The sequence below is a fragment of the Geotrypetes seraphini genome, chromosome 8 (genome assembly GCF_902459505.1).
Source record: "Geotrypetes seraphini chromosome 8, aGeoSer1.1, whole genome shotgun sequence".
NCBI classification, from domain to species: Eukaryota; Metazoa; Chordata; class Amphibia; order Gymnophiona; family Dermophiidae; genus Geotrypetes; species Geotrypetes seraphini.
In genome coordinates, this window is record NC_047091.1 from 24,207,687 (window position 1) to 24,228,975 (window position 21,289).

Consider the following 21,289-nt stretch of genomic DNA (forward strand, 5'->3'; position numbering starts at 1 on the left):
GGCTGACACAATAGAGAAGAATTCAGTCAAGGCCGATGTGCGCTAGGATGGTGTCCAACCTCGGACCTCGCCAGGTCTGGTTTCCAGGATTTTCCAAATGAATATGCATGAGGTTTGTTTGCATACAATGGAAGCAGGGCATGCAAAAAGATCTCGTGCTAATTCATTGGGGAAATCCTGAAGATCCTACTTGATTGCAGCCCTGGACAACCCTGCTTTTAGATTCCGTCCCCAGAAGGAAGGGATAACACTGAGGGCTGGGAACAGCTTCTTAGCCACCTCTTTCATTCTTAAAGTTACCAGGTGCTGTAGATAGGGTGAGTTATTAGGGGATGCCAATAGCTATTAGTGCAATGGACTTCATTTGATTAAACTTTACGCTGGAAGAAAGAGTCTCAATTTGTTCAAACTTTACATTGGTTGGAGGACATTGTGTCAGAACCCTACTCCTTTGCTTTTTTGTTGATTTTACATGGGGGCAATCCTTTTTACCATGCAGGTTTTCTTACTTTGCTAGTTTTTTTCGCTCTTCAAAAATAAGCTCCACAGTACAGTCGAATCCCAGTTAATCGGCACAAAAAATTCCTGGCAAAAAAAAAAAATTATCTCCTGTGCTCCTCACATGACAACCACCTAAGTCATGCTCCTGCCTCAACAACCCCACTCTCTCCCTCCCTCTAGCCCTCGAAGCATCAAGGCAACCCCAAATCTCCCTCCTTCCCACCCCCGAAAAATCAAGGCAGCCCCCAAATCTCCCTCCCTTTTTCCCACTAGCTCCAGAAGCATCAAGGCAGTCATAAATCTCCCTCCTTCCCGCCCCAAAAAATCAAGACAGCCCTAAATCTCCCTCCCACCATCCCCCGATGCATCAAGGAAGCACCATATCTCCCTCCCTCCCTACATCCCACCAACCCCTGAAGCATCAAGGCAGCCACAGATCTCTCTCTTTCCCTCCAGTTTCCGAAGCCACAGCCGGTTCTGACAACACTCCCTCTGTCCCGCCCCCAAAAGCAGCAGTGGCAGCGGGTCCTGACCCCCCTCCCAACCGCCCCCGAAGCAGCAGAGCGGTTCTGACAATCTCCACTCTCTCCCTCCTTCACTTACCCAAAGCAGGAAGCCACCGGTGAGTAGAGGAAGCGCCGTAAACAGGCTGCTTCCAGACAGCCCCAGCAGGGCCTTCACTCTGCTGTGTCACTTCCAGATCTCACTCAGTAACCAGTTACCCCCTCCAGGCTACCTGTTCCTTTTCCTAAATTTTCAAGGCCGACAAACATTGTTAAGTGGGTAAATTTTAACTTTCAATAAGACTTTGCGGCCACTAACCTGGCTCTACACGGAGAACCCATCGCTATTAAAGGGAAGCATCTACCAAACGCTTTGTCTTCACACACTGAAACTTGTGAATGGGCAGAACAGACCTAGTTCACTGAACGTCTTGAAGTGCTGTATGGCTAAGAAAAGAGAATCCATCTCACCAGCCCTGATTAACATTTTGGATACTTGAGTTTATAATCTAGGTTTTCTACTGCTTATAAACCATAGAGAGCCTTTTTCTTTCTCCTACACACAGAATTTAATAACAAATTCTCATTATGTGGCCAGGTTGATAGACTAATGGAACCTTGTAGCAAAGCTTGTTCAATCGAGCCAATAATTTTTCTGGTGGAACAGGGCTTAAAATCTCATTAGATCTGCATACACCGCACTGCTTAACCGAACCTAGCATCAGGAGCAGGGAGGCAACCTGAGAACTGGAAACCACTGTACTGGGAACCGGTAGGCTGAGGGGAGGGTGGGAGGGTCTAGGCTGAGTTTGATGTGTGGGTGTGGAGACTATCTCGAAGGCTTTCCTTTACAGAAATATTCAAAGGGGATTAAGTGAGTGAGAGCAGCTCCTGCCCAGCGGGCCAGGAGACGGATTCAACAGCATCCACTCAAGATGAATATGTACCGTTAAGACATTTATGAAGATTTTTCTTTGTCAAAAGCATTCAGGGTTCCTTTTACAAAGCAGCGGTAGTGATTCCCCCCCCCCCTTCCCAGCAAATGCACCGAAGCCCAGAGCCGCAAATGAGACTGGTCCTTGCTGTGTCTAACCACTGAAGAGTGAAATGCCCAATGGGTCCTTCATTCTCAGAGTCCCAGAAGTTCTCCGGTCTTGTAGGTGTGTGTTGAGCAGGGCTGTGGAGTCGGAGTCGAGGAGTCAGAGTCGGAGGAAATTTCGGGTACCTGGAGTCGGAGTCGGAGTCAGAAGTACAAAAAACTGAGGAGTCGGAACATTTGTCTACCAACTCCATTTTAGAACTTGGCATACCAATCACGAGCGATTCTTTCAGCTATAGCACCCACTATATACACAGCACAAATGTTGCGAGCAGCTTCTGCGGCCTTAGAACCTTGATTAAAAGCAAAAAGAAGGTGGTGTCGAAAATGCTCATTTTTCTCAACTTGACATTCCATTTTAACGATCTGAAAATTAACCAGTGCTGTGGAGTCGGAGTCAAGGAGTCAGAGTCGGAGGAAATTTCGGGTACCTGGAGTCGGAGTCGGAGTCTGAAGTACAAAAAACTGAGGAGTCGGAGTCGGAACATTTATCTACCGACTCCACAGCCCTGGTGTTGAGCACTGAAAAGTCTAAATTAAGCTTCAGATTTGCATGGATTGATTGCTGTCCTACAAAAGCACGCCCGTTTTCACAGAATATACTGCAGTACATTTAGTTGTGCTCACTGACACCATGCCAGTAGCAGGAATACATGCACAGTTTAATACATCACATCATAGCTTACAGTATTCTGTATGTTATACATGTAGATAATAAGAACATAAGAAGTGCCCTACTGGGACAGACCAAAGGTCCATCAAATTCATCTTCCAACAGTGGCCATCCCAGGTCCCAAGTACAGGAAGAAACCCAAAGAGTAGCAACATTCCAGAGCTGAGATTGTGATGTCATGATGCCTCATTCCACCAATGCCTAAGAGCCAAACTCATCGGTGATGTCATAATGACTTGATTGTCCTATAATTGACTCACATAAGAACATAAGAGTTGATGTCCTGGGATAGACCGAAGGTCCATCAAGCCCAGTATCCTGTTTCCAACAGTGGCCAACCCAGGTCCCAAGTACAGGCAGAAACCCAAAGAGTAGCAACATTCCAGAGCTGAGACTGTGATGTCATAATGCCTCATTCCACCAATGCCTAAGAGACAACCTCCTCAGTGATGTCACAATGGCTTGATTGTACTATAATTGCCTCACATAAGAGTTGACGTCCTGGGACCGACCGAAGGTCCATCAAGCCCAGTATCCTGTTTCCAACAGTGGCCAACCCAGATCACAAATACCTGGCAAGATCCCAAGGAGAAAAACAGACTTTGTGCTGCTTATCCTAGGAATAAGCAGTGGATTTCCCCAAGTCTTCTCAATAATGGCCTATGGACTTCTTTTTTAGGAATTTGTTCAAACCTTTTTTTTTAACCCTGCTATGCTAACTGATTTCACCACATTCTCTGGCAACGAATTCCAGAGTTTAATTGCACGTTGTGTGAAGAAATATTTTCTCTGGTTTGTTTTAAATCTACTACTTAGTAGCTTCATCACATACCTCCCCGCTGTGTGCACCCATGCCCAACCACGCCCCACCCCTGTGCACTCCCTCTTATAATTACATACTATGCAAGTTGTACATTAAAGTTCTAGAACACTGCTTAGAACCCAGCTAGCAGTTTAGGTGCGTCACTGTTAGTGGTCTATGACTTAGATGCACAGTCAGCTTGCAAACACAGGTGTCCAGTTACAGAATGATGGCTTGGGTGGGTCCAGTATCCTTCTTCAGCATTGCCCTAATGATATGAGCTGCCCACAGACTGTCTGTGAATGGAACATTCCCATCCTTCACCCTCTCAGAACTGTCTTTCATCCACCAGCTTCTGGCTCTTTGGTGTAACCCTGCTGTGCTCAAAATCAGCTGTGGTGGGCTATATCTCCCTGAGACTGATGTCTTGACTCTTGACTTTTCAGTTGTATCTTGTGGGAACCCAGGAACTCCAAGGAATGCCCGCATCATCTTTAATGATGGCTTGGTCTTCTCCAGCTCTATTATCTACGAGTGTCGGGAAGGCTATTACTCCACTGGATTGCTTAGCAGACACTGCACTGTCAATGGATCCTGGACCGGGGCTTCGCCAGAGTGTACGAGTAAGTACCTGAGGTCATGCATGATAAGCAAGGGAAAGAGCCTCTGCTTGAAAAATGTGGAATCAACCTCTTCTGTCTGTGTAAAATGGGTTCTTTTTTTACAATTCTATTTGGATTACAAATTATTCAGGTACTCAAGCATTTTTCCTTGTCTGTGCTGGTACCTTGGGCAATGGGGATTAAGTGACTTGCCCAGAGTCACAAGGAGCAGTGCGGGATTCGAACCTCAGGGAGTCCTTCACAAACATAGGACATCGTCAAACAACATAAAACGAATATCATAAACAAAATGGCTGACCAAAATGCACTCAACATTTTCCTATAATCCAATCACTCTGTTTCCATTTGAATTTAATTAGCAAGACGTTACAGATATTTGAGATATTCTAGTGGAATTCTTCGAGCTTGGTTTCTCCAGACAAAAATATAAAGCAAAATCAAAAGGGTTTGTGTCACTGTGTTAAAACAAACAGATCAAACAGCAGTGAGAAGAAATAGCCTTCCCTCCCTCCCAAACGCAGAAGAACAGGGGGTCGTTCGAAGCTATTGAATTGCTCAAGCTGGCCTGGGGTACTGTCTGTTAATTGCCATGAATGTTGGCTCACTTGCCAATTAGTCCAGGGGTGGAGTTGTGGAGAAGCTGGTACTTTTGTGGGCATCAAAGACATTCAGTGGCAGAGCCGGGGGGCCAATAGGACTCCACAAAAGGTAGTTTGATTAGTTGTCCAGGTCTAAAAGAGCTGGATTTGCAGTGCCTGTGCCAGCCAGTGGCGTAGTGATGGGGGGCGAGGGGGCAACCTTTCTCCTCTCTGTCCCCTCCCCCACTCCTCTCCTTGCCTTCTCCATTCCTTTTTTTCTTCTCCGGTGCAAGGTTGCTGACGGCATCGGCATTGGTGCTCTCTCTCTCTCTGACGTCACTTCCGGGACCTGCGCCTAGAAAGTGACGTCAAAGGGCGAGCCGACACCAACGTGGACATGCTGCTCACAGAAGGGATATGGGTCGGGGAGGAATGAATCGTCCCAGTTTCCATTTCTTCCTATGGGGAAATTTGCTTTGCATGACGAGCATGCTTCTGGAATGAACTATGCTCGCAAACCAAGGTACCCTGTAACCGTGAGAGAAGGGTGAGAATTTTCAACTCAGAATCTTACGCAGGTATCTAAAAATGGCCCTCGAAAGGAAAACAATTAAGAAACAGTTTGAAAAAGTGTTTATGTGAGTTAAATGGCATCTTATAGCACGCTGAATTAATTAGAGCAGTGTCCTGGAGGACCACCAGCCAGTCAGGTTTTCAGGCTAGCCCTAATGAATATGCTTGGGGCAGATTTGCATGCATGTCACCTCCATTATATGCAAATCTCTCTTATCCATATTCATTAAGGCTATCCCGAAAACCCGACTGGCTGGTGATCCTCCAGGACAGGGTTGGGAACCACTGAATTAGAGTTCTAGGCGGGTTCAGGCAACGTATTGTTACGTAGAATTTTGTATAGAGTTAAATATGTTACAGAGAATTCTACAGGTTACATAAAGTTATCCAATTACTACCCAATTATATATAGTCTTGAGATGGTAAATCAATAAATGGTTCATTCAAAACAAAAGTCAAACACAGGAATAAGTGGTTCAATTGTCGTCTCTGGCCGGCATTACATTTCAAATCCGGTTGCAAACATTTAAGAGAGAGAAAAAAGCCTCAAACTCACGTAGCAGCATGCGTTCAGAATTGCCACCGGGTTTGAAATGTTATGACGGTCAGAGACTTATTCCTGGGTTTGAGTTTCGATAGGAGTAGAGGTAGGTTATAAAGATAGGATTAGAGGTAAGTTACAAAATTAGTCTGGGACCACTGTTCAGGCGATAGGCCGCCGCGTGGGCGGACCGCTGGGCAGGATGGACCTCTGGTCTGTCCCAGCGGAGGCACCTTCTTATGTTCTTATCTATTCCGTTGTTATCTGGCAATAATTGTGTTTCATTCAAAAGAAAGGAATTTTGACATAGTCCCTGGATTTGAGCACTGGCCTCTTCCTTCTCCTTCCCTTCCCCTCCCCCGCCATGACGGTCCTCGCGACCTCGTCGTGTCTCCCGCGCATAGGAAGTGGCATTAGTGGGAGAGACAACGGAGTCGCGAGGAGTGCGTTAAAGTTGTTGATCACGGTGGGGAACTAGAGGTACGGGGGGGGGGAGAGCAGAGACGAAGGCGGGGGAGGGGCTCCAACACTTTGGGCACCTCTCACCCTCGCTACGCCACTGGCTTTGAGCGGCACGAGAGGCCTCCAAGGGTGATCCTGATGGTACAACAAGATCGCATTTTCATTTCACAACCAGAAATATTTTGGAGAAAGAGAGAATGCAATGTAATCATATTCCCCACCACCACCAAAAATGCCTGCGGTGGGTGTCTGCACAGCTAGAAGCTGATTTGTGGTCAAGTTTCAAGTTTACTTAAAATTTCTTATACCGCTCAATCAAGCTTTCTAGGCGGTGTAGAAAAATGCCAGAACAATGCGCCAATTAAAATACAATTTAAATAAAGACAAACCAGGGGAAATGACATTTTTTAAAAGATGTTGACGAACAGGAACAAAAGGGAAGAAGGGTTAGAACTACAATTGATAAAAAGAAAGAGAACACACAAGGGGAAGAATAACAAAGGGAGGGGGAACTGAAGGTAGAAGCCTTTCCTGAATCTAAGCCGTCCTTAGAACGACAGTTTAAGTTACAAAAGCATCAAGGAAGAGAAATGTCTTTCACTTCACCTTAAAATTGGCGGTAATATGAATCCCTGGGAGCACTGGTGGATGTAGAGTTTCATGGAACCCATTTTATCCCAGTACGTCCAGAGTGAATACAGCACAAAACAATACATTAAGGTTCTCTACATATAGGGAACACTTATGTCCATACAAGTGGTATTTGTCTTTAGGTTTATTGATGGCCACCAGAGGCTGGTCTGTGCAGGTCATGATGGCAGATAAAGGCCAAATGGCCCATCCAGTCTGCCCATCCACAGTAACCATTATCTCTTCCTCTCTCTTAAGAGATCCCACGTGACTATCCCTCAAGTTATAAGTGTTCATTTTGCAAAGCTCCACTGGCCCATCAAGGGTGGCTTGATTGAAGGAGATGTACTGGTAGCCCCAGGAACCACAGTCCCATGACCCAGTGGAGGGAGGTGATCTGGGATGCATGTGATGGGGTTGAGCTCAGGGAGAGTGATGTGAGCTGGTGGGTCAGGGAGGGGTGGACTTCTCTATTTAGGCTTGCTAACATCTGGAGAATTTATTATATGGCAGCTCTGAATCAGGCAATAACTTAACCCTTGAGCAGGAAATGTGCGTTACAGTAATCACTCTGGCACTAAAAAAAAAAAGCATCTTCTTCCTTTCAGTGATAAACTGTGGTGACCCCGGTGTACCATCCAGTGGGATCAGGCTAGCCAGTGAGTTTACATATAACAGAACGGCAACATTTCAGTGCATGCCTGGCTTCGTGATGGAGACTGAGCGCCCATCAACGCTGATCTGCACCAGAGACCGAACCTGGAATGGGACCAAACCCGTGTGTAAGGGTAAGATGGCCACCCTTCGAGAATGGGATATTTTGAACTAGTGCAACTGTGGAGCAGCAGGATGGTGCACAGACAGCCTGGAACACAGATTCTGTTTTGGGTTGGAATCATATATTATAAAGGACTAGTGTTTAAGCCCGTTACATTAACGGGTGCTAGTAGAGCCTCCTTCCCTCACATGTGCCCTATTTTCAGCCCCAGCTCCAAACCCATTTTTACGCCCCTCCCTCCCACCACGGTCCAACAGCACCTCTTCCCTGCTCCCCCGGTCAGCAGCACCTCTTCCCTGCTCCCCCGGTCAGCAGCACCTCTTCCCTGCTTCCCTGGTCAGCAGCACCTCTTTCCTGCTACCTCGGTTCCTCTTCCCTGCTACCCCAGTCAGCAGCACCTCTTCCCTGCTCCCCCGGTCCCTCTTCCCTGCTTCCCCAGTCAGCAGCACATCTTCCCTGCTCCCCCGATCCCTCTTCCCTGCTCCCCCGGTCAGCAGTACCTCTTCCATGCTCCCCTGGTCAGCAGGACCTCTTCCCTGCTCCCCCAGTCCCTCTTCCCTGATCCCCCGGTCAGCAGCACCTCTTCCCTGCTCCCCCGGTCCCTCTTCCCTGCTCCCCCGGTCAGCAGCACCTCTTCCATGCTCCCCTGGTTAGCAGCACCTCTTCCATGCTCCCCTGGTCAGCAGCACCTCTTCCCTGCTCCCCTGGTCCCTCTTCCCTGATCCCCCGCTCAGCAGCACATCTTCCCTGCTCCCCCGGTCCCTCTTCCCTGCTCCCCCGGTCAGCAGCACCTCTTCCATGCTCCCCTGGTCAGCAGCACCTCTTCCCTGATCCCCTGGTCCCTCTTCCCTGATCCCCTGGTCAGCAGCACATCTTCCCTGCTCCCCCGGTCCCTCTTCCCTGCTCCCCCGGTCAGCAGCACCTCTTCCATGCTCCCCCGGTCCCTCTTCCCTGCTCCCCCGGTCAGCAGCACCTCTTCCATACTCCCCTGGTTAGCAGCACCTCTTCCATCCTCCCCTGGTCAGCAGCACCTCTTCCCTGCTCCCCTGGTCCCTCTTCTCTGATCCCCCGCTCAGCAGCACATCTTCCCTGCTCCCCCGGTCCCTCTTCCCTGCTCCCCCGGTCAGCAGCAACTCTTCACAAATCTCTCGCCTGTAGCAGCGGCTGCAGCACTCTACACACGCTGCTTCGTGGCCTTCAACTGCCCTGATTTGATTTGCCGCATCTCTAATGATGTCATCAGGGACACGGTGGAGCAATCAGGGCAGTTGAAGGCCGCGAAGCAGCATGTGTAGAGTGCTGCGGCCGCTGCTAGAGGCAAGAGGTTTGTGGGGACCGCGTGAAGGGGGGGCGGCAAGGGAGTAAGGGTAGCGGCCAGACCGCGTGAAGGGGTTCGTGTGCGGCGGGGGTGGATGGGGGCGACGACGACGATCTGGCTTACATGGAAACCGACTCCTCCTGGGGTCCGCGGAAGGGAAGGGTGGGGTGGCGGGGTCAGTTTTTCGGTTCGTCCCGGGGAAAGAGGAGGCGGTCTTTGTACCCCAGTCCTGGCTTGTGAAGGCGATCGTCGGCTGGCTGGGAGCAGGCTTGTGGAGGTGATCGTCAGCGTGTAAAGAAACTTCTGTATTGTGAGGTGGCTGTGACGTACTAAGCGAGCAGGTGGTGACGTAAAACCCGCGCATGCGCACTCGTGTTTTCGCGACGGATCAGGGAACACGTTTTTTTAGTGCGCATGCGCGGCCTATCATTTTATTATATTAGATCAGAGAGATAGAAATGTAAGGGGGGGAAGGGGGGGGAGTTGTGATTGTTCTCTCTCCAGAACGGAAATTTCTTCAACCTTATAGTGAGAGCCATTTTAAAACATATTTCCATGGAGAAAACAGTGCAGGTCCCATTTCCTTCTGTAGGGGGAGATGTTCTTGAGGGGTGCGGTTTGGACAGGGTTCAGAACTGTAGACATACTTTTATATTTTCTTAAACACCTGCTTATTTCTTCTGGGATAATTTTCAAAACTTTAAAATCCACCCTGGTCCACAGAGCACGTAAGTGCTTTTCACTATAACATGAAACTAACCCTGCAGTTTGAGAATTAGGGGAGAATATTCCAAACGTTCACAAACTTGGAGTTTTCCTGATAATGGGTCAGTGGTAAGGATGTGGCTAAAACTTTGGCACATCCTGGGACCAATTAGAGCAGTGGGGAATGAAAGAGCCTTTTGGGGGACATGGCCTTTGGTGGAGAGAGAGACAGTTCAAAGCCACAGAGGCTCCATATCTACATTTATCTCTTTTGAAGACAATGCAATGACTCTGGTAGTGGTTGAAATGACACTGTCCTCTTTTCTGATCAGCTATCACCTGTAAGCCTCCTCCTGCCATCCCCAATGGAAAAGTAGTGGGTACAGACTTTGTCTGGGGGTCAAGTGTGAGTTACTCCTGCTATGAAGGATACCAGCTCTCCCTGCCTGCTGTGCTGACCTGCGAGGGCAACGGAACATGGTCGGGGGAAGTTCCGCAGTGCTTCCGTAAGCAGAGATCTGAATTTTTTTCTGTGTGTGCTAGGAAAAGGCATGAATTATACAGAGTACAATGTTCTGGGTTTTCTGTAGCCTCCGACAGATGGGAGGTCTTGATAATGAAGACTAAATCTTGGGATCTAGCTAGGTACTTGGGACCTGGGTTGGCCACTGTTGAAAACAAGAAACTGGGCTTGATGGACCGTTGGTCTGTCCCGGTATGGCAATTCTTATGTGAGCCACGTATAGGGCAATCAAGCCATTGTGACATCACTGATGAGTTTGGCTCTTAGGCATTGGTGGAATGAGGCATTATGACATCACAATATGAGCACTAGAATGTTGATACTCTTTGGGGTTCTGTCTGGTACTTGGGACCTGGGTTGGCCACTTTTAGAAACAGGGTACCGGGCTTGATGGACCTTCCGTCAGTCCCGGTATGGGACATCCATGTTCTGTCTTTTGGTTATGTGGTAGATTAGGGGATTAGAAATACCTGCAGGTCTCTGGGATTAAATGTGATCCATGACCACACGCCCAACTCAATAGTCAGGGCTGAATCTGCAAAGTGTATCAGTGAGATACTCTGGATCTTTGAGTCAATGTCAGTTTGGCCAAAGCATAATCATTTATTTTTCAACTGACCTGACAGCTCTAAGTAACTCAGAGCCATTGTGCCCAGTGGGTTCGGTTGTATGGATGCCATTTGCTTGTTCACAGCTGACTTGTGGTTTATTTTGTATTTTTATTCTTGGTTGGGGGTGCAGCTGTCTTCTGTGGCGACCCTGGCATCCCTGCCCAAGGCAGAAGAGAAGACAGAGGTTTCAGCTACAGGTCATCGGTGTCCTTCTTCTGCCCTCCTCCTTTGCTGCTCGTGGGCTCCTCGCGAAGGTTTTGCCAATATGATGGGACCTGGAGTGGGACGCAGCCCAGCTGTATAGGTGAGAACAAGGCATCTCAGCTTCAGAATCGAGGGCTGCCCCAGGGCTTGCGGTACTTTCATACTATAATGCATAGCAAATGTACACAGCACTGCACAGAGTGGTTAGACAGTTAACCAGTAGTCAAATCCTGCTTATGCACCCTCTGACCTTAACCAACTCACTTAACCCTCTATTGGCCAAGATGCAAACTTAGCTTAAAAGCTGCCAAAGACAGGGAAATGCCTACTGGACGTGCAAAGTGCTACAACTGAAAAAGAGTGAGCTAAATAGAAATAGGTAATGAACAGTCCCTGCTCTCGACAGGATGCACCAAAAGAGTTCTTGTGCTAAAAAGAGCAAGGCCAGACATGAGGAGAATTAAATTAAGTAGTTACAGAAGCTTTTCAATGGAGGATATAGAGTTAATGGCATTGAGCTTAGAGAGTTCTGGTTATGCAAAATGTAATCATCTTTCATTAGATCAGGGGCTCTCAACCCAGCCAACCAGGTTTTCAGGACACCCGTAATGAATATGCATGAGTTAAATTTGCATACTCTGCCTCCATTGTACAAAAATGTACCTCATGTATATTCGTTGTGTTGATCTTGAAAAGCTGACAGGCTTGGCGTGCCCTGAGGACTCCTGCTTTAGAGTCAATAGGTAGAAAACCCTTCTAGCTTGCACGAGAAGGAAAAATTTAGGGTTCAAGATAGAGAATGACATGGGGGACAAATTTTTCCCTGTCCCCGCAAGTTCTTTTCCTGCCCCATTCCTGCAAGCTCCGTCTTCATCTGCACAAGCCTCAAATACTTTAAAATCACTTGTACTGTTAAGGCAGAGCTTACAGGACAAAACTCGCGAAGACGGGGACAAATTTGTCCCCATGTCATTCTCTCGTTCAAGAATAAACAGATAGGAGAAATTGGTTTTACAAATGAGCCAGATCAGCACTGATCCCTCAAAGCAAATTAGTCTGGAAAGGTAGGCTGCTAGGTCATTAATCCACATGGCTTAGAAATGAAGACGGTCTTAGCCCCCTCCCTCATTTAAGAGATTGGAGAAACTGGGTCTCTTTTCCCTGGAGAAGAGGACACTTAGAGGGGATATGATAGAGACATACAAGATCATGAAGGGCATAGAGAGAGTAGAGAGGGACAGAAAGAGAGAGAGAAAGGGAGAAAGACAGAAATAGAGAAAGAGAGAGAGAAAGGGAGAGAGACAGAAATAGAGAGAGAGAAAGATTGGAGAAACTGGGTCTCTTTTCCCTGGAGAAGAGGACACTTAGAGGGGATATGATAGAGACATACAAGATCATGAAGGGCATAGAGAGAGTAGAGAGGGACAGAAAGAGAGAGAGAGAGAGAAAGGGAGAGAGACAGAAATATAGAGAGAGAGATAGAGAAAGATTGGAGAAACTGGGTCTCTTTTCCCTGGAGAAGAGGAGACTTAGAGGGGATATGATAGAGACTTATAAGATCATGAAAGGCATAGAGAGAGTAGAGAGGGACAGAAAGAGAGAGAGAGAGAGAGAAAGGGAGAGAGACAGAAATATAGAGAGAGAGATAGAGAAAGATTGGAGAAACTGGGTCTCTTTTTCCTGGAGAAGAGGAGACTTAGAGGGGATATGATAGAGACTTATAAGATCATGAAAGGCATAGAGAGAGTAGAGAGGGACAGATTCTTCAAACGTTCGAAAAATAAAAGAACAAGAGGGCATTCGGAAAAGTTACAAGGGGACAGATTCAAAACGAATGCTAGGAAGTTCTTCTTTACCCAACGTGTGGTGGACACCTGGAATGCGCTTCCAGAGGGCGTAATAGGGGGTTTAAGAAAGGATTGGACAATTTCCTGCTGGAAAAGAGGATAGAAGGGTATAAATAGAGGATTTCTGCACAGGTTCTGGACCTGTTGGGCCGCCGCGTGAGCGGACTGCTGGGCACGATGGACCTCAGGTCTGACCCAGCGGAGGCATTGCTTATGTTCTTATGTTATGTTCTTATGACTCCCCCACAAATGCAGCAGAAACCAGATTCCCCTGGGGTCTAGGTCCAATTACTTTTCTCTTGTAGACTAAAGCAGTCTCCACCACATTGGGGGTAATTGTGTAAAAAGATGCCTCTGTGCTTTTGTGAAAAAGCCCCCCCTCCCCTTCCCCGAACCAGTCCCAGTGGCGCACACACACACACGAACACCGGTTCTGAAAGGGCAATAAATGCATCCATGTACTTTGTGTGAAATTTTAATTTTAATTTTTTAATTTATTCAATTTTCTATGCCGTTCTCCCAGGGGAGTTCAGAACGGTTTACATGAATTTATTCAGATACTCAAGCATTTTTCCCTGTTTGTCCCGGCAGGCTCACAATCTACCTAATGCACCTGGGGCAATGGGGGGATTAAGTGACTTGCCCAGGGTCACAAGGAGCAGTGTGGGTTTGAACCCACAACCCCAGGGTGCTGAGGCTGTAGCTTTAACCACTGCGCCACACACTCCCAGTTAGGTCCTTCCCCTGTAGACCCCTGGGGAGACTTCCGTGCTATGCACATACTTCTGTGTATTCAGCAGTGCAATTTTAAAAGATCTCCTTTCCACTTTGCAGAGGGAAAAAGCTTTATAAAAGTGCCCCCCAACCCCCCTCCATGTGTGCATGTGGATTCTCAGGAAAAGCTCATTGTTCCATGTGGCACAAGATGATTCTTTCTGACTGACACAGAGTGGAACAAAGAGGGCTGAATGAGTGTGCCATGTGATGCCCAGTGTGTGCCCATGTTTGTCTTCTATATGGCTCTTCTTTCTCTTTCACATCCAGACCCAGCTCTCACCACGTGTGCTGACCCTGGTGTTCCTTTGTCTGGCATGCAGAATACCACCCATGGATTTCAGGTGAGTCTTCTGATGGTACCTGGAAACTGGGCACCTCTGTGTCGTCCTCTGAAGGCCGCAGGGCCTTGACTGGGGCTCTTTACACATTCAAATCCCCTTGTTGCATTTTCGGAAGGTTCGAAACCAAAACTGTTCAGAAAGAGCCAACCTGTAGCGTGTGGCCAGCAGCTCCATCCAGGAGACACAGCGAACCTGTCCACATTGGATATATTTGTTTTATAAATCTTTATTCATTTTCTTATGTTACAATAAGTGTATCAAATAAACTCATTAGAAACTTGAATATGCACACTTGATTAACTCACATATTAGCATCAAATTTAACATATCTTTAGAAAATTAGTATTATATAAAGTTATAATATTATGCAAGAAATCTAAATTTATATAAATCTTATTGAATATAATAATCCCCCATCCCTCCCTCCCTCCCAAATCAATAATACATAAAATCAACTTTATTGTAAATTCATTCAAATATTGATATAGTATGTAATAATCAGAAATAAAATCCCACCCCATTCCCCTCTAATCAAATATCTTATCATGGGAAAAGTTGATCATTCATTCCACACTGGATTTAGACGAGAGATTTTCACCCGCTGTCTCCAGTTCTGGATTAGAAGCCACTGGCCTGGCACATTCGTTGGCATTTTCACAAAATGTGTTAGTTTTATACAAATTCAATTACCAAGACTCGCTGCTTAGAGAACATTCAGTAGTTCCAATCTTATCAGCAACTTGGCTACGGCAGAGCCACGCCGAGCCGTCCTGGACCTCTCACAAAATGACTCCAGGAGCCTTTCCTCTCCCTCCTCAATAGGCTGGAAGCATCGTCTTTTACAAGTGTCAGAAAGGTTACCTTCTCCAGGGATCCACAACCAGGACCTGCCTGCCAAACCTGACCTGGAGTGGACAGCAACCCGAATGTGTTCGTAAGTAGCTCGAGCACATGGGCTTGAGTGCGTCGTTTCCAGAGCTTTCCAGCAGTTCAGAAACTCTAGGCCTTTAGCACTCTGGATTCAGGGTTCATTGCTCACGTGAAGGTTTTTGTAAACTCCCAGCCAGGCATCTCCACTCTTCTTTTCAGTGGAGTAGTAAGGCTCCTTCCTGCCCCCCATTCCACACTTGCGCTCTCCCCCCCCCCCACCTCCCCCCTGGACCTCATAATCGCCAGCGCAAGTGGCTTCTGCAGCATGCTCCTCGCACCAGCGTTGGATTTCCCTCTGATGTCACTTCCTGGTCCTGTGACCCAGAAGTGAATCAGAGGGGAAACAAGCTGGCGTAAGCAACAGGCAGAAGTTACTTACGCCAGGAAAAGGGGGGGAGGGAAGGATGGCACAAGCATAGTGCATTAATCTTTTTATTTCAAAGAAAGACCTGTTCTTTCTTAACTCTGTTCTCAGAATCAAACCAAACGGTAGATGTGTAGGAAATGGTGGGCTGGGAGGGGACAGAGCTGAAGGTTGCATGGACAAACCTCAATTTAGCACTGTCTGGATGGCTTTCTCCGTTTTAGCAGGATCAAACACGCAGCTCTGTTAAATTAAAAGAATAGATCCATGTGGCCTTTGAAGAAATCATTTCTAAGGCGCTACTAGACATACCCAGAAGAGACGATCCCTGCTCCAAAGAGCTTACAAACTGGACTGTGCTCAGGTGGGGGGGAAAATACAGAGGGAATGATAAGGTGGGTAGGAGATTGGCACTGAAAGAGGTGGGCTTTGCGTCTGCGTTTGAAGACTGCCAGAGACGGAGCCTGATGGATCGAGTCAGGCAGTTTGTTCCAGATGTACGGCAGTCCAAATGTTGTGGCGTTATGCCTCTCTGAATATTTATTTAACTTTAATACGCTGAAAAGTGGTTGAGGGGGGGCCACAGACTAACCTCCCTTTCCACTGTGTCACCTTTCTGTTTTCTCTTTTATTATTTGGGGCGTGATGGGTTATTTTATTTTTTAAGAGTGGGAGGGGTTTTTTTTTTTGGGGGGGGGAGTAGGGGACTGTCCTTTGTTGATGTATTTCCTTTGTATTTAAGTCTGAACTCAAAACCTTCCTTTTCAAAGATGTCTATATCAGTGGATATCTTTCATTCGTCAGTTTTCCCTTCTTCCCTTCACATTCAAAAGCAGGTGTGCGACGCTCGATGCCACTGGCGTGGTTCTTTCCCCTCTCCCCACGACCTCTAGGTTATACCATCCGATTTACAATGTAATTCTTTCTCCAACCTGAGTTATTACCATTTTTCAATGCCCCCCTTTCACTCTCTACCCTAAACTGCTCAGATGTTATACGATGAGGGGGTATATCACAATTTTAATAATCTTGTAAACTGGGATTTTTTTTCCCTTTAGTTTTGTTTTAATTATACATTGCTGGATTAGTCTTTTGGATTTTAGGTGCTAAGTTAAGGTGAATAAACTTCTACAATACAATATGCAGTAGACCCCCGCAAATTCACGGTTCGCTATTCGTGGACTCGGTCATTCGCGGTATTTTCTGACCGCCTCTTCCGGTCAGCGAATGGCTGACTAGCCAATCAGCCTTCCTATCTAAATTAGTGCCCCCTCCCTCCCTGCTGCGTCAACGCCTGCCTACCGGCCGTCAATTCCTCCTCCTCTGCCCCCGGTCAGCCTTCTGCACAGCCTAAATATTGAGTTTTAGCACCCGCCGCCACCCCTGCAGCCCTCTCCCACCTCCGATCCGCTCCTAAATCACATTCGTGGGGTTTTTTTAATTTGCGGGTGGAACGGAACCCCCCCGTGAATTTCATGGGAGTGCTGTAATTCATATATTCTGCAAGTAAACCTATACAGATCACAATTAATTCTAAGAACTGGATAAAACACCAGGATTAATCCAGCTGTATTTTCTTTTGGAAGCTCACCAGTGTAAACAACCAGAGACTCCTTTCCATGCCAACGTAGAAGCCCTGGACTTGCCATCCTTGGGATATACCTTGATTTATTCCTGCCAGCCCAACTTCTATCTGACTGGCGGGTCAGAGCATAGGACCTGCAGAGCTGATGGTAGCTGGACAGGAAAGCCACCCATCTGCCTTGGTGAGTATGGCAAGTGTCTTGTGCCCCCTCCATGACAAAGCCGCCCTAGCGCCTTTCACGCCAGCTGCGGCGGCAACAGCTCAGACGCTCATAGAAATGAGTGTCGGAGCTATTACCGCAGCAGCTGGCGCTAAAAACACTAGCGCGGCTTTGTAAAGGAGGGGGAAAGTGTTTGACCACACTTACCCCATGCAGCAGGCCTCTCATTTGGCACTGAGTTCGCCAAAGAAAATGGTCATTTACCCAGTAGAGGCTTTTGCAAGGGAAATCTGTGAGAAAAGGTTACACAATTTTTAATGATTGTTTATTTCGGATTTACACACCAATCGAGCACATTCTGATACGTTCCAGTCCTCTGTCATATCAGTCTGATCTTGGCTTAAATTGATTTTTTATTTTTATTTTTTTGCAGCTGACATAAGGCCGAGTGGAAGACCAATTGGCACAGCCAGGGAGCTTCCCAATGCAAAGCTGGCAGGTAGCTAATCTTCTGTAAGACTGTAGCCCTGTAAGACTGGGAGCAAGAGATGGACAGATGCTGCAATCACAGCCAAGGGTCAAGAAAGAATCACGCTGCTAAAATCCATATTACTTGCGACTCCCTCCTAAAGACCCAGCTCTCAGTTAGAAGAAATTTCAGACTGGTGTTTCTGCTATCATATGCAATAGGTTCCCCCCACCCCAGAGAAGTTTCAGCTGGTTTTTTCTGTCACTTTCCTTTGCAGTTCCCTCTGATGTGTTTTCCAGAAACTCCTTGTGGAAAGGCTCATATGAATACTTAGGAAAGAAACAACCAGCTATGCTCACAGTAACCAACTTTGATGCTGTCAGCAGTAAAGTCAATGCCACTCTGAGAGACCACAGTGGAATGGAGCTCCAGGTCTCAGGTATGGGCCAGGCTGCAGGAAAGCAGGCAATGGAGGGAGGGGTGTCGGTGGTGTTGTCCGTGGTGCTGAATCCCATCTTAGGTCAAGATAATGAGAGCGGCTGCTTGCAACTATGGACCTATTTCTCTGTAACAGACATCTTCAGTAAGGCATGTATGTCCTCAGGTTCTGTAGAGCGTATTAGGAGATGCTTTAGTTTGGGGACAGAAATATGACATTGCCCAAGATCAAACTGAATAAAACTGGGCCAGTTTTCTAAACATGAGTGTACATTTTCAGTGTCATGCAGAGGTGTAAATTCTGCGTTGGCAGAGCAGGAGAGGCCCATGTGCAGCTGCTCCCAGATTATTCAACGTGGAATTTCTCACACTGAGAGCCTCCACCTGGGGCCCTGAATATGAACTTCTGCCCCTGAGGCTTGAATGCATAAAACTGAGCAACAGCAGTTCTGTTCTCTCCGCTCCCTAAGGAACAAATGCACCCACTCTCCTAAGAGAAAAAGCAATTCTTAAATGAGATGCATAAACATTCAAAGAGACTTGTAATCATTTTTCAGGGATTTACAAGAAGGAAGACCTACATCTACTCCTGCAGATGTATCAGGTCCGAGGACCCGTGGAGATATTCGCCAAGTTTAAAAGTGACAGTTGGGCCCTGGATGGACACGTAAGTAATCAGACAGAATGGGGTGTTTTCTCGGTCATGAAACTGGCTGACTAGGGATGGAGAGACTTCTACTTGCAGATGGCCAAGTCACATCCAACCCCCACCTACAGCTACTGAAAGGGGGGTGTAGATCAGAGGCTGAACCTGTTGGAGTCAGTTTGTTTCCCCAGGGACAAAATCCTCAACTGAAAGAAACCCCAGTAACACATTTGTTGGAAAAGAGGCCATTGATCATGTGAAGTTAGCAATGAAAATCCATTTGTTTCCCGGAGATAGTAGGGGCAAGTCTCAGTTTCACATCAAGGGAGTTTCAGCCCACAAGTGTCCTAGAAAAGTAGCTGGTCACTCTTCAGAAGTCTGATTCATTCAATAATATACAATAAATCAAGACGGAAGTTCACACTATGTATTTATAATCAGTTAAGAGTAATTTTATTTTTCAAAATGCCGGGCTTAATTCACTTTAGACGCACTCTCGTCATTAGTCCATTGTGATTTATAGTGAAATGTGAAAATGTGTGATTCAAATATCTTTATACGTACGTTTTACAGCTTTTATGTTTTTCTCAATTACAAACTCGTCTCATGGCATTCCCCCTTCGACTTAATCGTGTTTCAGGATCTGAGACCTGCTGACGGACATTTAGACACACATGTATGCAAATTTTGAATTCCTGATTTCATGACGCAAATCCTCAACACGATCACGTCGAAGGGGGGATTCCAAGAGATAAGTCTTCTGTAACTGAGAATAAACAGAAGCTTTAGAAATCACAGATTTTCATGTTTGTCAGTAGAAATCTCAATGGGCTAATGATGAGGGCGTCCGTCTAAAGGCTTAGTTTAAAAGGGAATTAAGCCTGGCATTTTCAGGTCCATGCTACGGGTCCAATATTCGCCTGAAGCCAGCACTCAACTTGGATATTCCATGTTGAGCTGTTTCCAGCAACCAGCATTGACTATCTGAAGGGGGGATAGGGAAGTTGGTTGGCTCTAACATAACCAGCTAAGCAAATATTTAGCACAGAGCAGTTAAGTTAATCATGGGGAAAGATAGGAATGCTAAACTCAGCCGGATAACACTTGAATATGCTAAGCATGACTAATCAGTGGAGAGACCTGGCTATCTCCCACTGAATATTAGTGATTTGCCAGCCAAACACTATTTAACCAGGGAGGGGGGGTATATTTACTACACTATGTAACGCAGTTTGGGTTCCTGAGCAGTAAGTGTAATTTCCTAATTGCATATGCACTTTGTCCGGGTTTTGAAAAGCCTCCTCAAATCGCGTCGGGCAGAAAGGAAGTCCATGCATGCGCGGCTGCCACGTGATGACGTCACGCACGTGTGCGCAGACTTCCTCCCTGCCTGACAAGTGGAGGGGGTGGGGCTAGGACGGGACTGGGGGCAGGATTAGGGTGTGGATGGGCGGAACTAGTCAGGCCTGGGGGCGGGTCTAGTGGGGGTCTGAATTTTCTGATTGGAAAATCTGGCAACCCTAGATATTAAGAATCCCAAAGCAATGTTTTACTTTGGGAAAATGTTATCATTCATTGTTAGGAAGGGATGTGGGTGGGTATTTTTTTTATTCATCTCATAATATATATGAATTTCTCAATATTTTTGCTGTATTAGGTTGGTATTTCTGCAATGGGTGGGGAGGGGATGGGAAGGTTTTCTATTTTAATATTAATTGTCTTACATATTTGATGTATTACATAATATTCAAGATATTACAGAATATGATTATAGAATGATATGTTGTATTTTAAATGTTATATTAAGGAAAATCAAGTGTGTATTTATAAGATCAGATGTCTTTTTCTGTTACACTTGTTGTAATATGTAAAAATGAATAAAAAATTTAAAACCAAGAATCCCAAAGCACCATTTTCAAGAAGAGGATATAGTACCTCTACAGCCTCACACCTACCAAAATTCCTCCTATAATAGGGGGCGAATACATATATAGTGCTTTGGCTGCCATGTGTATCTCTGCTCACAGGTGCTTCTGACACAGAGGTGAAGGTGGGAGAACTGTCCAAAGTTAGGAGATCCATTTCTTTCTCAATGTGCTGTAGCTAAACTGCAGATGTTCATTCCAATATCCTAATATCCAACTATAGACCGGTAGCTTCCATTCCGTTTATTATAAAAATTATGGAGGGATTGGTTCACACCCAACTGATGGGTTATCTTGATCAATTCTCTCTCCTCCATGAAACTCAATCTGGTTTTAAGCCATTATTCAGTACGGAGACAGTAATTGCGGCTATCTTAGACAATTTGCACCTACTGTTTAGTAAAGGCCTTAATGCCCTGATAATGCAATTCGATATGAGTTCTGCCTTTGATCTAGTGGACCACATGAAACTGCTGCAATGCCTAGATGCCATTGGTATCCGGGATAAGGTGCTGAACTGGTTTCGTGGCTTCCTTATATCCCGCACCTATCAGGTTCGTTTTAATTATGAGCTTTCCGACACCTGGAGCAATCCATCCGGTGTGCCCCAAGGCTCTCCACTATCACCATTGCTCTTCAACGTCTACATGTCCTCCCTGGGCACGAAGCTAACCCAGCTAGGG

At 46.5% G+C, this 21,289-nt stretch overlaps 1 protein-coding gene across 1 annotated transcript in view; it reads left to right on the forward strand.

The window, feature by feature from the left end:
• The window catches only part of CSMD2 (CUB and Sushi multiple domains 2), a 536,551-nt gene that overhangs the window by 509,930 nt on the left and 5,332 nt on the right, over window positions 1-21,289 (forward strand). Inside the window, exons 57-66 of the mRNA XM_033956853.1 lie at window positions 4,025-4,201; window positions 7,594-7,773; window positions 10,119-10,292; window positions 11,051-11,224; window positions 14,016-14,089; window positions 14,912-15,023; window positions 16,970-17,149; window positions 17,562-17,627; window positions 17,875-18,036; window positions 18,593-18,702. Of these exons, the coding sequence (XP_033812744.1) occupies window positions 4,025-4,201; window positions 7,594-7,773; window positions 10,119-10,292; window positions 11,051-11,224; window positions 14,016-14,089; window positions 14,912-15,023; window positions 16,970-17,149; window positions 17,562-17,627; window positions 17,875-18,036; window positions 18,593-18,702 (1,409 nt within the window). The remainder of the gene's footprint in view (window positions 1-4,024; window positions 4,202-7,593; window positions 7,774-10,118; window positions 10,293-11,050; window positions 11,225-14,015; window positions 14,090-14,911; window positions 15,024-16,969; window positions 17,150-17,561; window positions 17,628-17,874; window positions 18,037-18,592; window positions 18,703-21,289) is intronic.